This window comes from Dipteris shenzhenensis, chromosome 5 (assembly GCF_047967505.1).
Source record: "Dipteris shenzhenensis isolate YYH24624 ecotype China chromosome 5, Dip_SZ_1.0, whole genome shotgun sequence".
Classification (NCBI taxonomy): Eukaryota; Viridiplantae; Streptophyta; class Polypodiopsida; order Gleicheniales; family Dipteridaceae; genus Dipteris; species Dipteris shenzhenensis.
Genome location: NC_141600.1, coordinates 54,886,686 through 54,902,926, shown reverse-complemented (window position 1 = coordinate 54,902,926; position 16,241 = coordinate 54,886,686). Strand labels below are relative to the sequence as shown.

The following is a 16,241-nucleotide window of genomic DNA, read 5'->3' as shown; positions in this document are numbered from 1 at the left end:
TTGGACATTATGAGTTTTTGGTGATGCCCTTTGGACTTACCAATGCTCCAGCTACATTCGTCATGCTTATGAACGATTTACTATGTCCGTATATCGGAAAGTTTGTAGTACATTTTATTGACGATATTCTGGTATTCAGTAAAAGTATTACTGAGCATCACGAACACTTAAGAATAGTGTTCAGTACTTTGAGGAAAGCCAGTTTTTATGTAAATAAAAAGAAAACTATACTGTGTATGGTAAGACTTGAATATTTAGGATTCATAATTACTCCTAAGGGGGTAGAAATGGATCCAAAGAAAGTGGCTACGATACTGACTTGGCCAATCCCTTAGAGTTTGACCGCTTTGCGATCATTGTTGGGATTTGTCTAATTTTATTGAAGGCATATCAAAGGATATTCTGAAATAGTATCGCCATTGACTGATCTAACCTCAGATAAAGTACCTTTTATATGGGGACAGAATCAACAGGAAAGTTTTAACACCATAAAACAAGCTGTGGTCTCAGGACCGGTGTTAAAAATAGTTGATCCCCAGAAACCGTTGTTCCTTGAAACTGATGCAAGTGGCATTGCAGTTGAGCAGTTCTCCTCCAAGAGGGAAGGCCAGTGGCCTTTGAAAGCAAGAAGCTTTCTCCCTCTCAACGAAATTGGCCAACTCATGAATTAGAGTTGTATGCTGTTGTCCATGCTTTGAAAACATGGAGACATTATTTGTATGGATCAGAGTTTTATGTGGATGTTGATCATGATACTTTGAAACATTTTTGTAAACAACCTGGCTTGAGAGGCCGCCAAGCTAGGTGGGCAGAACTCATGTAGGAGTTTAACTTGATGATTCGGTACCGAAGAGGGAAGGATAATAAAGTTGCTGATGCATTGTCACACATTATGCATAACATGAGTTTCACGGTGTTATAGAGTGCTCTAATGGCCGAGATTAGAGAAACTCAAAAGGTGGACGAGTTTGTCCAGAGCCTATGGCCTAAGGCTCATATGTTAAAACCCGGGGAAAAGGATAACCTGGCATTCAGAAAAGGCCAAACTTATGCAAGATATGCCATAAGGGATGGTATGCTGAAAAGAAATGGCAAGGTAGTAGTACCTAATCAGAATGATCTCAGGCAGAGAGTCATTTAGCAATGCCATGATAGCCCATGGGCGGGACATCCACCAGGAGTCGAGAAGACATATGATCTCGTGAAGCGAGACTTCTTTTGGCTAAAGATGAAAAAGCATATTCATGAATATGTGACACGTTGTTTTTCGTGTCAGGTAAGTAAGGCAGAGCGGGTGAAGCCACCCGGACTTTTACAGCCCTTGGAGATACCACCAAGTGGGAGAGCATTTCCATGGACTTTATTGTAGGACTGCCTACGACACAAGGTGGGTATGATTCTATCCTTGTGGTTATTGATCGTCTTAACAAGATGGCTCACTTCATTCCAACTAGAGAGTCTGTTAGTGCCCCGCAAGTAGCGGATTTGTTTATTAAACATATATTTCATCTACATGGATTACCCAAATCCATAGTGTCAGACAGAGATGTCAAATTTACCGGTCATTTTTGGACTGCGGTATTTGAGACACTAAGGACTGAGTTGGGAATGAGTAGTGGGGATCATCCAGAAACGGATGGTCAGACGGAAAGAATCAATCAAATTTTAGAGGATATGCTTAGAGCATATGTGTCATTGAGGCAACATACATGGGACAAGTGGTTGCCATTGTTAGAGTTTTTGCCTACAATGATAGAAAACATTCCTCTACAGGGTTCAGTCTGTTTGAGTTGAACTATAGTTATAGGCCAGCGAATCCAACTATAGTTGGAATACCTCAGAAAGTGCCTAGTGCCGCGAACTTTGTGGTTCAGATGCGGGAGATGCTAGCACTTGCAAGAGCTAACATCCGCCAAGCTATGGATAGAGCCAAGGCGTATGCGGATGAAAATCGATCCGCTAGAGAATTTAAGGAAGGAGAAAAAGTTTTTCTCAGAGTTCCTTCGCACTCTAAGTCTTTGATTGCAGGAGAGTGTACTAAGTTATCACCTCGATATTGTGAGCCATGGTTAATTCTAAAAAGAATAGGCAAGGTAGCCTATAAATTAGAATTGCCACAGGGTTGTAAGGTGCACCCAGTGTTTCATGTTTCTCGTTTAAAGAAATTTTTGCATACAGGTGACTCACTAATCGAAGGTGTTGTTTTGTTTCAGGAGATAGAGGATAATGAAAGACGCAAACCAACCGGATTCCTGGACCGAGGAACAATGTAAGTGCGCAATCGGAAGATACCCACGGTGTTGGTTGCATGGCATGGTCTACCTCTATCAGAAGCTACCTGGGAATCCGTATACCAGTTACGGAGAGTGTTTTCCCAGATTTCATCATCTAGGATGCTGATGCTTGAAGAGGGAAGGAATGTTATGCTCTAGCCGAGATCGGTGGGCATTTTCCCTTAGAGAACCGACTTCTGTAATATTTTATGTGCGTAAATTAAATGGTCAAGGGAAGTAACTGCCAAGGTCTTAGGTGAGGGTGTATTGGCATCGACTAGGTGGTTCCGAGTGCTCAGGCCTAGGTGTACCTAAATATGTAAGAATGCCAAGGGGCAAATGTTTTAATTGTGCCCCAAGAGAGGGATAAATGGTGTACCAAGCTAAAGGTCTAAAATGATGACATGTGGCAGGAGGGAACCATCTAGGGATTTGTGGGCTTGTGGATAGGCATGAAGAAAATGAATTACGTATCTTGTGTGCATGAAATCCACGAGATAGGTTGGGAGGATATTCAGGATGCCATCGCCTGTAATTGTACCCGGGAATCGACGCTAAGAAATCAGAGATTAGAATTTGAGCGTTTCAAGTACAAAGCTGCAAATTCAGCCACTGTGGAGTTAATGTGGTTAAGGAAGCTTTTGCATGACTTGCATCATGCACAGGATGGCGAAGCAAACTCTATCTTCTGTGACAGCCAGATTTGCATTGCCATAGCCAACAATCTTGTCTTTCATGCTCGCATGAAACACATTGAAAATCATTATCATTATGTACGGGATTGCATTTTTGATGGCTTCATTGATCTCATCTATTGTCCATCTGAAGACAATGTGGCGGATATCTTCACCAAAGCCCTATTAACATATCTTTTTTTACGACATCGACATGGCTTGGGTATCAGAGACATTCTCACAATGTCAAGGGGGGTTGTGAAGTGATTCACACATTATTTTCATGTACTCCCATAGGTTGCATATCCATCTGGATGTATTTGTGCAACCATGGTACTTTAGGTACTGTAGGGTACACCTGAGATGTTTCGAGGGTACTTTCAGCCATATCTTTGAGGGGGGATTTGTAAGAGATTACAAAGATATGGTGTTGTAGGCATAAAGTCAACCCTATGGTTGACCAGTAGTACTTGGGTACTATATATACCAAGTACTTGTATTGTTTCATTTGAACATTTCTATTGGAGCTTTCTTGTGTGTGCACTCTTGCTCACTTGTGTTCACAACCTGTCTCCACTTTATTCCTACATAAGCAACTCTTTAAAATTTTAACAACCACATAGGTAGACTGTTTATACTTTTTTCTATTTTGGAAGATACTAATTTACTACACAATCATAGCAGGTGAGAATATCGAACCAACCATTCTAGAGGAAGCTGCAATACAGAGCAAATTTATTCAGCAAATTGTAGTGATAGGGCAGGTATATTACTGTCTCACTCCATCCCTCAGAATAAAAAACATAATGTACTGAAAAACCAGTAAAAAATTTCTCTCCTTGATGTAACCTCTGTCACAAATTTTGACTTAAAAGTAACTTGATGGGGTTTCAACATCTTTCATGATTGCACAAGCTATAAGGACTGTATATGCACTTGTAACTTTCTCATTCTAAACAAATCTGTAAATTTTTCTCAAAACTATTTTAAATAGTCCCTTATGTATATTTATTTCTGTAAATTTTAGGGGGTGGTGGAGATGGAGGGGGGAGGGGGAGGGGGAGGTGGAAATGGAGGGGGAAGGGGGAGGGGGTGGTGGATAAATGTCTGTACTTTACAAGTTACAATTGGGTATCCCCTCTGTCTTAATGGACTTGTACTCAAGAATTGTAGTATTATACAACACAGAAGTTTCAAGTCGACAAAGGCAAGACTGGTCTTGGAAACAGGGATGTTTATGTTCAGACGTGCACATATCTGCCCATCTACAGCATCCATTCAAACCCAGCAAGAAAGTGCTCCTAGAAAATGATATGTACGTAAATATAGAAGTTGAATCACTTGCTATGACAGAGACCAATAATTTCAACACAAAACTCCAGAAAGCATCAGCAAGGCCAGGGTCACCACAAAGTTAAATTTGAACACTGCAAAATGGAATCTCACTTCTATATATTTTGTCTCTCATAAAATCTGCAAACCTTGCTAAGAAGGGTGCAGGTCAATCTGTCTGCATCTATGTTTAACTGAATAAGGAATCCAATGAGAACATGTTGTATAACTGCTGTCATGTCTATTTTGTATTGGGATTGCTGCTATGTTGTGGATACTAGAGTAAACCATTGAAACCCATCTGGTGCATTTATTAGCAAATGACATCATCCCTATGATTCTGTTCCATGAAGGGAATGTGATCCCGGCTTGGGTCTAGGTACCAACCTGAAGTCGAGAAGCACTGCTCCACATGACCCAAAACTCTAGCAGGCTAAAAAACAACGCTCATAGGACATCTCATCCATAGACCTGGATAACCTGCCCCTAGAGTGATCTTAAAAAACCAAGGCATTCCTATCTGAACCTCGTCAAAGCCCTATGACCTGAAGTGGAATACCTGACCTTGTAAAAGCCACAAGACATATAGAGTGATGCTAAGGCCTGCCATGTGTGGAGACCCAGGCCAAGGGTAGGATGCATCAGTCTACTCAATTCTTCTTTCACTTCCTCAGGTGACTTACCAATTGAAGCTTATGATCAACCAGAATGTTTTTTAAATCCTTCCAAGAGCCCACAGAGAAAGCAGGTCCTCTCTTCCATCTGGACCCGTGCATGTAACTATAAGCACCAAGAGGTCTGCCATGATCATCAAGTATGGGGTCGTTCCACATGACACGCTGCCTATTAATCTCATTCTGAGAATTGGGTGGGATTCTCCAAAGATTAATCTTGAAGCTGCTCCAATGGCAGCCATAATAGGGGAGGGAGGCATCCTAAGATTCATTGAGGTAAAAATCCACCTGGTGGCACTGTCCATCCAATCACCACCGGAGGAGGGGAAATAGGACTGTTTGCAACAAATGAAGAAAATTTCCCATGTCTCTTGCCCTAGCAAAGCCCCTTGACCACAACCTTGCAAAGCAAGGCCCTGCACTCTCAACAGTTAGGCTCCCTCTTATGGAGTATTTGCTACTTCGTTGAGTATCTCCCTAAGGGCAGATCCTATCTCATTTTATGAGATGATAGGGTGGTGGTTGCCGCAAGAGGAAGAACGGGCCTCCAATTTTCTCAAGCCTCTAGTCACAATACTTGCTACAGGAAGCACAATTCCTTAAGCACCTTGAGAGCTTCCCAGAGCAAGAGCTGCTCCTCTCCCTGTGAGCTGCTGCCCCCCCCCCCCCCTCTCCTCTCTCAGCCAATGGGGCCCCTTGTCCCTCTCCCTCACCCTCGCTGCCCCCCCCTCCCCTTGCTGCTCCTCCCCTCGCTCTCTCCTCGCCAGCCCCCTCTCCCTCCTCCCTCACCCTCCCGCTCCCCTTCCTCCTCCCCGCCCTCCCTCTCCCCCACCCGCCAGCCCCCCCGCCCCCTCCCTCCTTCTCCCCCACCCACCCTCTCCCCCCCCGCCTGCCTCCTCTCCCTCCCCCTCCCCCGCCCACCCAGCCCCCTCCCCCTCCCTTTCTAACCCCCGCCACCTCTCCCTTGCCCCCTTCCTCCCCCCCGCTGCTACCTTCCCCCGCCCCTTCTACCCCCACCCCCTTCCTTCCCCCCCTGCCCCCTTCCTTCCCCCCCCGCTGCTTCCTTCCCTCGCCCCCTTCCCCCGTCCCCTTACCTTCCCCTGCCCCCTTCTACCCCCCGCAGCCCCCCCTGCCTCCTCTCCCCCCCCGCAGCCCCCCCCGCCTCCTCTCCTCCTCTTCCCCTCTCTCCTACCCTTTCTTGTTCTCCTTCCTCCAGCGCCCGTGTTCTAGGGCGTCCTGGGCAGTAGTTTCATGGACGGAGCTTTTTCAGGTTTGAATCAGCCTTTTCACATTGATTGGCGAATGGATCCCCATTCAGGCAATCTTCATCCACTTCCACCCGCCGCCAGAAACCGTCATTTTTTCAGAAGACAAGTTGCTGCAGCTCAGGAAAGATGTGAAACTAGAGAGCTCCACATCACTTTTCGCCCACATCTTTGGGTCACACCCTTCCAGATCACAAGCTAGAGATTGGATGTTGGCGGTGTTACGAGGAGATCTCGCCCCACACCTGAGGGATATTCGACTTTTGGGACGTGGATTCTTCCAAGTGGTTTTCGACTCCCACGAGTCCATAGCCCTTGTTCTCAAAGCTAATCCTCTGGCTTTGGGTTCGAGGAGGATCTTTCTTTCGCCCTACACCTTGGGCTTCGATCCCCGGTCGAGGAAGACAGTCAGGTCACATCACTGTTCATTAGATTTCCACGTCTTCCTCAGGTCTACCATCGACTTCTTGCTACTATCGGAGCCACATTTGGAGTGGTCACTGAGATCCCCCCCCTTCGTGGCATGCCTTCTTCCTCGGCAGAGACAGTCAAAGCAGATGGGGTGCCTCGAGTTAGGGTCATTGTCTCTGACCCTAACATCTCAGATGACCACATCATGCTTCAATTTCGAGATGGCTCTCTTTCGACAGAGAGTCAAGATTGCAGGTAGATAGGACCAGTGCAGGATTTGCAGGACCCTTCGGCATTTTGCTAGAGATTGCCCAAGGAAGAAAAAAAGACCCAAGAGGTCTTCTGGTGTGGCTCCTTCACGTACTACCCCGACTGCTCCTCCCCAACGCCCTGTACCACACACTCCAGGATCACCAGGAGTAGCAGGCGCCCTGCTTCGCGTACCCCAGGACCACCAGGGGCAGTAGGGTACCCAAAGCCCGCAGCACACCCAGTACCACGATGGAGAGCAATCAGAGCGGCTCTCATACCTCAGGAGGAGACCTTTGATCCAATTCAGACAGATGCCATCCAGACTCCAGAGATGGATGTTGTTGCAGCCCCAGACACTACAGTTCCACATCTGGAGAAGCCTTTAGATGCACCAGCCCCTGTCACGTTGGTTTCTGATCACGAGGGGGCTACCGATACTTCTTCCCCACAGACTGTTCCTGCCACAGTCAAGACAACTGAGGGAGTGTATGCACAAATGAGGACTCCAGGTTCCTCTTCATCCCAGCCACAGGCCTCCTCAGCCCCCAGCTCCAGTTCTGTTGATAGAGGCCTGACAGAACCTTCTCCTCCATCTTCCACGAGTGTAGGTCTTCTTCGCACGCCTTGGCCAGACTTGCTTCTCAGGAACTCTTTTTCGGCACTGTCAGATTTGGGAACTTTCATGGGTGATGAGGAGTTTGTGCCCTCCACCTTAGGGGTCCCGGTCATTGGGATTCCTTTTGATAGGGCCTCCCCCTCAGCAGGTGTGGGAATCCTTTCATCTGTTGAGTTTCATGCCCTCAGCAGGAGTGTTTCGGCCCAGGGGAAGCTGGTCTCCTCTGCTAGGTCGGGTAAGCCTTTCCATCCAGCATCCTCCTATCGATGAGGATAGTCAGCTGGAACATATAGGGCCTAGGCGGAGTTCCACACCGTTGCCGTAGGCAACTGATCTAGAATCAGCTTCATCCAGGTGTCATTGGAGGTGCTATTGATATCCTTTTTATCCAGGAACACAAGTTGGATGCCAGTGATTGCTCTAAGTCTAGCAAACTGCTTTCAGGACATACCTTCTGGTCGCCTGCTATGGGCACAAGGGGAGGTACTTGCATTTCGGTCTCTCCTTCTATTCTCCCCTTGGTTGCTGGTCATGGTATCATCTCCCCCGCTAGAGCTCAATGGATCATTATTTTGATTGGAGGGCGTAAGATTGGTCTTCTCAATCTTTATGCCCCCAACAATAGAGGGGAATGGATCTCCTTTTGGAAGGAGCTACTCTCTTGGGCCCCCATTGCAGATTCTTGGATCATTAGTGGCGATTTCAACATGGTTGAGTTGCCATCAGACAAAAAGAGACGCAGACAGGGTGGAATTCATTCTTTGGAGAGGGCAGCTTGAGACACCTTTCTCTTTCAGTACAGTGGTAGGGACACTTGGTTTGATGATGCCTTTCTTGTTATGCCACAGTCACTCCTGTACTCTTGGTCGAATAGGAGACTACACATGCCCATCCATGCACGTATTGATAGATTTTATGTAGACGATTGGGCACTTGCCAGAGGTGGATCTGTATGCATTTCTACTGGGGTTTCCACTTCAGATCATTTTCCAATGGTGTTGCAGATTCTTGAGCCTCATCGGAGAGGACGCTCTGCCAGTGTCAGGATTCTAGATGCTTTTTATGCAGAGGAGAGCCTCACGGAGGATATCTTACAGATTTGGGTTTCTCACATACAGGGTGGAGTTGCCCGCCCATCTTAGGTAGCCGTAGCCTTATCCGGAATTAGTGACTATTATCATACAATTGCTGATTCTAGGAGGTGTGAGATTGGTATACGCCAGCAGTTAGCGTCCCTTTAGAGGGAAGAGCAAAAGAGACCCACAGATGCTTGGATTCAGGAGCGCCTTGCTACAGCAAGGGCTCATATACAAACATTGTTGGATCAAAGAGCAGAGTATGCCTTTAATGCACGGGAATCCTTTTGGATTCAGATGGGTGGCAGGGTCAACAAACACTTTTTCTCTACTCATGGGCCCAGACATAGTAGAGATAGTGTCTCGCAGCTTGTTAACTCAAACGGGGTGTTACAGTCAGATCTTGATGCCGTCATGCGTGTAGCTTCAGATTTTTTTGCATCCCTTCTTACTGCAGATCCGGGCACATAGGCCATAGATGATGCCAGAGAGGTTACTTGGCATGTATGCTAGTATTGGTGAAGGATGAGATGTTTGTTTCTCTTGATGCACCTTTCACCAATGAAGAATTCAAGAGTGCATTACTTGCCCTTCACAAGGGCAAGTGCCCAGGTTCGGATGGACTTACCCCTTCTTTTTTTATTACTTTTTGGGAGCAGATTGGTGATCACATTACATCAGCTCTGTATGGGTGTTGATGCCGTAATGCGTGTAGCTTCAGATTTTTTTGCATCCCTTCTTACCGCAGATCTGGGCACATAGGCCATAGATGATGCCAGAGAGGTTACTTGGCAGTGTATCCCAGTATTGGTGAAGGATGAGATGTTTGTTTCTCTTGATGCACCTTTCACCAATGAAGAATTCAAGACTGCATTACTTGCCCTTCACAAGGGCAAGTGCCCAGGTTCGGATGAACTTACCCCTTCTTTTTTTATTACTTTTTGGGAGCAGATTGGTGATCACATTACATCAGCCTTGTAGGGCGTGTGGAACTTCGGTGAGATGCCTGACTCACTTACATATGATCTCATTCATCTCATCCCAAAGGGGGGTAATAAGAATCTAGTGTCACAATGGAGACCCATCACTCTATTGGGCACTTTTTACATCAGTGTGCGGCTACAGGTTTTTTTTCCAGATTTGATTCATGTATTTTCGATAATATTTTCTCATTTTGGGAGGCCTCAGAATGGGCCATGGAGAGCCGCTAGAGGTTGGCCATTCTACTCTTGGACTTTGAGAAAGCTTACGATAGAGTAGACTGGGATTTTTTAGGGGGTACTCTATCTTGCTTTGGTTTTTCAGATGCATGGATTAGAGGAGTATCCTCTCTCTACAGATCAGCCCATAGCCACAGTCTGCCCGTACTCTCTGTCCGTACAGCTTGCCCGCTTCTCTTCTCTATCTGCTACTGTTCTGCCCGCCATTTCTTCCTCTCCTACATCTCCATTGTGCCCGCCATTTCTCTCATTTCTCCCATTTCTTCCTTTGCCCGCCATTTCTCCCATTTCTTCCTCAGCCTACCATTTCTCCCTCAACTCACTTGTGCCCTTCATTCTATCTCTTCTCTCTTCTAGCTGCCAGCTTTATGGGTTCACTTTCCACCAACTCTCTTCTTGTGGACAAATTCAAGGGGGACGGATTCCCCACATGGCAAACATAAGTGCAACTCCTTCTCATGAAGGAGAATGTTTGGGATGCCATCGAAGATGATGAAGCACTTGAAGCATCAACGGAGCCTCAAACACGAAAGATTTAGAAGCAACACAATTCGAGGGCCATCACAATCATCGGGCTTTTCCTAGATGATTCATTGATTCATCACATCGACTTCAAATCCAAGGCAAAGGAGATTTGGGCATGTCTCGAGAATATATTTGGTAACAAGATCATCAACTCCAAGGTATTTCTGAAAATGCAATTTTATAAGCTGAAAATGGAAGAGTCTGATGTGGCCTTTGAGCCATGCTCACTTGCCTCTGAGATTGTGTGGGAGCCATGTCTAGTTCTAGATCGGATGCACAGTTTTGATGACCATCATTGTCATTTAATGTTCTTAGTTCCATTCCAGTTGTCCCTCACCTTTCCTCCATGGGGGGGTGTTAGGAAATGGAGTCAATTTGAGTGACTTCTAGTGTGTTCTAGAGTAGTACTATACTACTTTATATCCTAGAGTGCCATGTGTCACTATGGGACTTATCCCATATACATTTGACACTTAGAGTGTGTGTGCCTATCCTATAAAGGCATTGTACTTTCATTGTTATAATCATCAAGCCTTATGCCTTTCTTGATCATGTAAGTACTTTGCTTGGTTGCATATTTCTCTCGCATTATTTCATTTCATTATGCTTTCCTAGTCTTTCTTTTCCTTTCCATTCCATTCCATGTCTTGCATCTTTAATCTCTAGGAATGGAAAGAAAAGATTACAAGCATAATGGAAATGAACTCAAATGGAAGTAGGCAATAGCAATGAACCAAAATACTCACATGTAGAGAGCTTGATGGTGACTGACATGAAAAGACTCAAGACAAGTACAACAGTATATAGTGTGAGCCTCTAGACTCTAGAAAGTCTCCCATATGACACGGGGCATTGTCTAGGACTCATTAGACTATAAAATAAGTCCTAGGGACCTAGGACACACAAATACACTGACTTTGACTTCATATTCCAACATCTCCCCATGAAAGAAAGCTGAGGGACTACTGGAATGAAGCCAAGAACAGAACATGACAATGATGGAGTCTACTTCTCTGTGCACCCCAAGTAGCTTAGAGGCTCAAATGAAGCATGGCTACCTGACCAACACATCGGTCTAGGGAATGCACCAACATCCTGGAACTCGGCTAGGCCTGATAGGGAGACCCATCAAAGCCAATAGAAAGGCTCCCACAATACATCCCCCCCTCGCTTCATAACAGGACTTGGTAGGAAGCCACACACCACTCATAAAGGAAATTAAACATCATTTGAGAAGGACTATCCAAGGTTGAGAACCTTTATTGACTCAAGGACACAAGACTCATTATTTACAAGAATTTTTGGGGGACTACCCAGGGCAGAGTACCCAAGCGCACATAGAATATATCAGAAACAAAAGTCTCGATCATCAGGTACATAGACCTCTGAATGGAGAGAGAAATCTCTGATGTCGGCAGTGAGAGCATGAGATGGTGTCGAAGCATCATCTTCTTCTTCGTCTTCACTTGTTGCAGCCCCAACCAAGTTGGCATGATCCTTGTTTCGTTGCTTGGCAAGCTTCTTGAAGCAGCGATCCTCGGTGTGACCAACTTCCCACAATGATTGCATTTGAAAGGCTTGAATTTGCCTTTGCCCTTGGAGTACAGTGCACTGGAGTCCGGAGTGTTTGCATACCGTCTTTCATGATCAATGAGCATAGCAACCATAGGCTCATAACCCATTTGTGTCACACGCAATGTTGGTATGATCTCCTGGTACATAGAGATTTCCTCAATGCTCGAGAGAAGCACAACAACTTAATCATTTTCCCCTACAAGGGCCTTTAGACTAGCAAGTTGAGTAACAAGGAATTCCATATGATTCAAGTGAGCAAGAAGAGAGTCTTCATGCTTCATTTGCAGCTTGAAGAATTCTTGTCTTAGGAATACCTTTGAATTGATGACTTTGTTGCCGAACAATCCTTCAAAATTAGCCCATAATTCGTTAGTAGTGGAATCAAAATCAAAAGTAGGCTAGGGAGAGAGAAGATAATAGTCAAATGGAAACATAATGAAAGTGAAAGGAAATGGAAATGAGCAATAGACCAAAATGGAAAGACTCACCTTGATAAAGCTTGATGTAGACTCTTTGATGTGTGTTGATGTGACACACAAGTAGTACGATCATATATAGGATAGGACACACACTAGAATACCAAAGTGTATATGGGATATCTCCCAATATGACACGTGGCACTCACACATAAGACTCTACTAGAACTCCTAGTAGAATACAATAAAACACAGTCAACTTGACTTCATGTTCTAACACAGATGACTTCTCTCGATTCGCATGGGTTTTTCTCATGAAAGAAATATATGAGGTGTTTCATGGGTATTGTGAATACAAAGCTTTGGTTGAGAATCAAAGAAAAAAGGAACCTTTTATTAATGCTTGGAAAAATCAACCATACAAGTCAACTATCTTTGAAGCACTGACCATGCGAAACTCAAACAAAAAATTGGCTTAAAGAAGACCAGCCTATTGCCATAGAACCCAGCTCACTACCTAGAGTATCTCTCGAACAAGGGCTATATCAGTGCTATCCCTCGTGGCGTAAAAGTGTAAAAAATGCCTGTAGGCCAAGCCTTGCAAAAACTATCTTGCATTTTGGCAGTCACTCTAGAATCCAATGTCCCACGTTCCCATGTGGCGCATAGGGTGTAAATGATCATACTAGATAGCAACTAGCATAGCCGTAGGGGGAACGCAGTTCGCACCCATCACTAGGATGCAGCACACAGCCCAAATGTTCCATGCCCTGACGTTGGCTATTGTATCCCACACTCCATCCTTTGGAGGGGGGAGAGAGAGAGAGAGAGAGAGAGAGAGAGGACGATGCTGTGCAGGTGGGGTCGCTTCATGTAGCTCGATCCAGCAGATGCTCTGTCCATGAATCCTATAGGCTAAAGAGACCTCATAGATGTGGTAGGTATGTCTTCCCTCTGTCAACCAGGCCACCATGCCCTTGGTGAAACCTCGCTGTATACTCTGCATCTGCACCACAATCGGTAGGGATCCCAACCAAATCCGATAAGTGCTTGGGCAACTCCATCAGTAGTGCGGGGTCGTCATCATAACTTTGTCCATTGAGTAGTGGCATCGACCATCTTCCCCCATTTGCTCCAGCCATGGACCTATGGGTAAAACCCCATGGGCAACTGGTCAGAAGAAGTAAGAAACCATAACCGCATCCACAACCTAGATTTGACCTCTTGGGGCATCTACTGCTTAGCCCAATGTCTCTCTCTCTCTCTCTCGGGAGTCCACAGTACTACTCCATCTGGAGCCTCCAACCTACCCGTGTCGTGTAGGAAGAGGAGGACACCTCATCCACTCGGTCTATGTGGCCTACTCTAGATGTCCAAAACTACTCCTCGGGGTCGCATTGAACCTCCTGCAAGGGCCGGCCCTTCTAGATCCAAAGACGCCACCGGTGTGCATCATGGTCCAATATGCTAGGAGGGTCTCTGAACCACTCCTTGCCCAAACGGCCCACTACCCTGATCATCTACCAATGAAGCGAATCTAGGCTCCCATCCATAACTTGGTCTCTCTTGGCCACTGGCTGGAGGAGCCCTCCCTGCCTTGCTCTATAGAAATTGGCTCGGTCTCTGCCTCTCTTGATCATATTCCTCAGGGGTACTGGAAAACTATCCAAGCCATCGGCTATTTGCTCAAGTTTGTAGTCCTGCCTACCATGACTCAGGGATGGATGCATCGATCTCTCACACCCACTGCACCATAGAGATGAGAGATGGCTCCCAACCTTGTCTTTGTCTTTACGGGATGCTTGCTCCAAGCCTCACAGGAGTTGGCTAGGCCATTGTTCCGTTGAGCCCACCCGATGTGAGTCCGTTGCCCTAGAATGAGGCCATCTTGATTCCGAATCTCAGGGTGCCAAATAAGAGGCTACTGCTCAAACTCCTCCCCGCAACAGAAGGCCAAGCCTCCAAGTCTTGGACCTCTTGAACCTCCTTTGGCTATGCATGAAGAAGCCAAAAGATTTGATCTAGTTGATCCGAGTGCCTGAGGCCTAACAATAAATAGCCAAGGCACCCGGGACCACCTCCAAGCTCGATGTTGGTCCCTCCACGTACAGGGCCATATCATCTGCAGACTCTGAATCCAGCAACTACTCCTCCTGCTTGATCGGAAGCCTCATCCCAATCAAGCTTGTGGCGCGAGAGCGTAACCTAGTGCCTCAATGAAGGGGGCAATGGACTGCCTTCTCCCAATCTAGAATGCAGTTCCATGTGTTTTGCCACTCAGCTTTGGCTATACAATCTTGTACTCAGTTCTACTCAAGAAATAGAATACCTTTGGGGGGTTCCAGCTGATAGTTTCTGGGCCCTAATGTGGTGTCCGTGTGTATGCATTTTTCTCACTCACCCTGTAGCAATCAAAGATTCTCCATTCAAGCTGTTGAGGTTCTCACATAGATCCAGAGTGGATTGTTTTCAATACACCACTGTGATGTCACACAATCCAAGCTAATCCCAAAGGTCAAGTGACCCTTCAAACTCACATAAGTCACAAACCCAAAACCCCTTTGACACTAACACACTAGAAGTAAAACCATGTTCACACTGAAGACTCCAAAATACCCCAACAAACCGCCCTTGGAGCAAACCAATGCAAAAGAAACAACCAACGTCCAACTTAACCACGTCACTGCAAAGAGGTGACCTAGTCATGGGCACCTTCCGTGCCATGCCATCCCTCAATCAACTTATGACCGAAGCTGGGCTATTACTTAGTCACCCCCCCGGCATCTAATAGGGCACAAGGTATATCTCAAAAGCCTAGAGCTAAGGCTCTCACAAAGTCAAATACAATCATTTTTTAGGGACTACCTAGGGCAAAGAACCCTTATCGATACTCACACAAAGAAAACATAAATAATCTTCAAGGTGATAGATGTGACTCGTACATCTTTTGCACACGTGTGCACATTCATGCTCTTCTGGTGATGTGTCGGTGAAGCTCTTGGCATGAATGCCCTGAAAATGATGTCAATGTAGTCCAGGGGAACAACTGCTTAGGGCATTCAACCCATGACTCTCAAAATATCAATGTTGGGAGCTTCAATCCAGGTCAATTTCACTGATTTTTATCAGAGCCCCAAATTCTCTCAAATGTTGGAGTAGTCACTACTCAATCAGCATTTGTTGAGAGGAAAGAGTGAGCCGGCCAATCCATGCCTTGTGCATCTAATGCTGGTCTAGAAGCAACAATGAAATGTACTTATACTTACAAAGTAGGTAGCCTGCTACAGGAGAAAACAGGCCAAGGAGAAAGCCGCGAGCAAATACTCCTCACTAAAATTCAGAAAAAGGGAGACAACAACAAAATCTACCAAAATTTCCCTCAGAAAGCAGGAGGAAAAACAGAGAGAAGATCGATTCTTCAGTGTTATAACAGTAACAGAATTGACAGCTCCATTGTGGGCAGCAACATGCTGGAACAAAAAATGGTGAGTTGCATGACAGATATGACAGCTACCAGGTCTAGGATAGATATGATGCAAATTGTCCAGATGAGCAGCAATGTAGGAACATTTATTTCGAGTGAATTTCCTCAGTCCTTGGAACGCTTTGCATAGAGGAGGCAGCTTGTGGGCAGCAACATGCTGGAACAAAAAATGGCGAGTTGTATGACAGATATGACAACTACCAGGTCTAGGATAGATATGATGCAAATTGTCCAGATGAGCAGCAATGTAGAAACATTTATTTCGAGCGAATTTCCTCAGTCATGACCCTTGAAACGCTTTGCATAGAGGAGGCAGCTTATTCCATGATCCACTCATGGGATTCCACATAAAAATTCGCTTTCTCATAGGCGCATCTATGTACCATAGCACAGCTGAGCCGGCATGATAATGTGTCAGTCGGTGTTGACGTGGCACTTTGGGCTGACA

General features: G+C 45.7%; 1 protein-coding gene across 1 annotated transcript in view; it reads left to right on the top strand.

The window, feature by feature from the left end:
• LOC147902213 (long-chain-fatty-acid--[acyl-carrier-protein] ligase AEE15, chloroplastic-like) overlaps positions 1–16,241 on the top strand; it is a 183,611-nt gene that overhangs the window by 156,625 nt on the left and 10,745 nt on the right. The window contains exon 15 of the mRNA XM_087374865.1: positions 3,632–3,711. Within this exon, the coding sequence (XP_087230991.1) occupies positions 3,632–3,711 (80 nt within the window). The remainder of the gene's footprint in view (positions 1–3,631; positions 3,712–16,241) is intronic.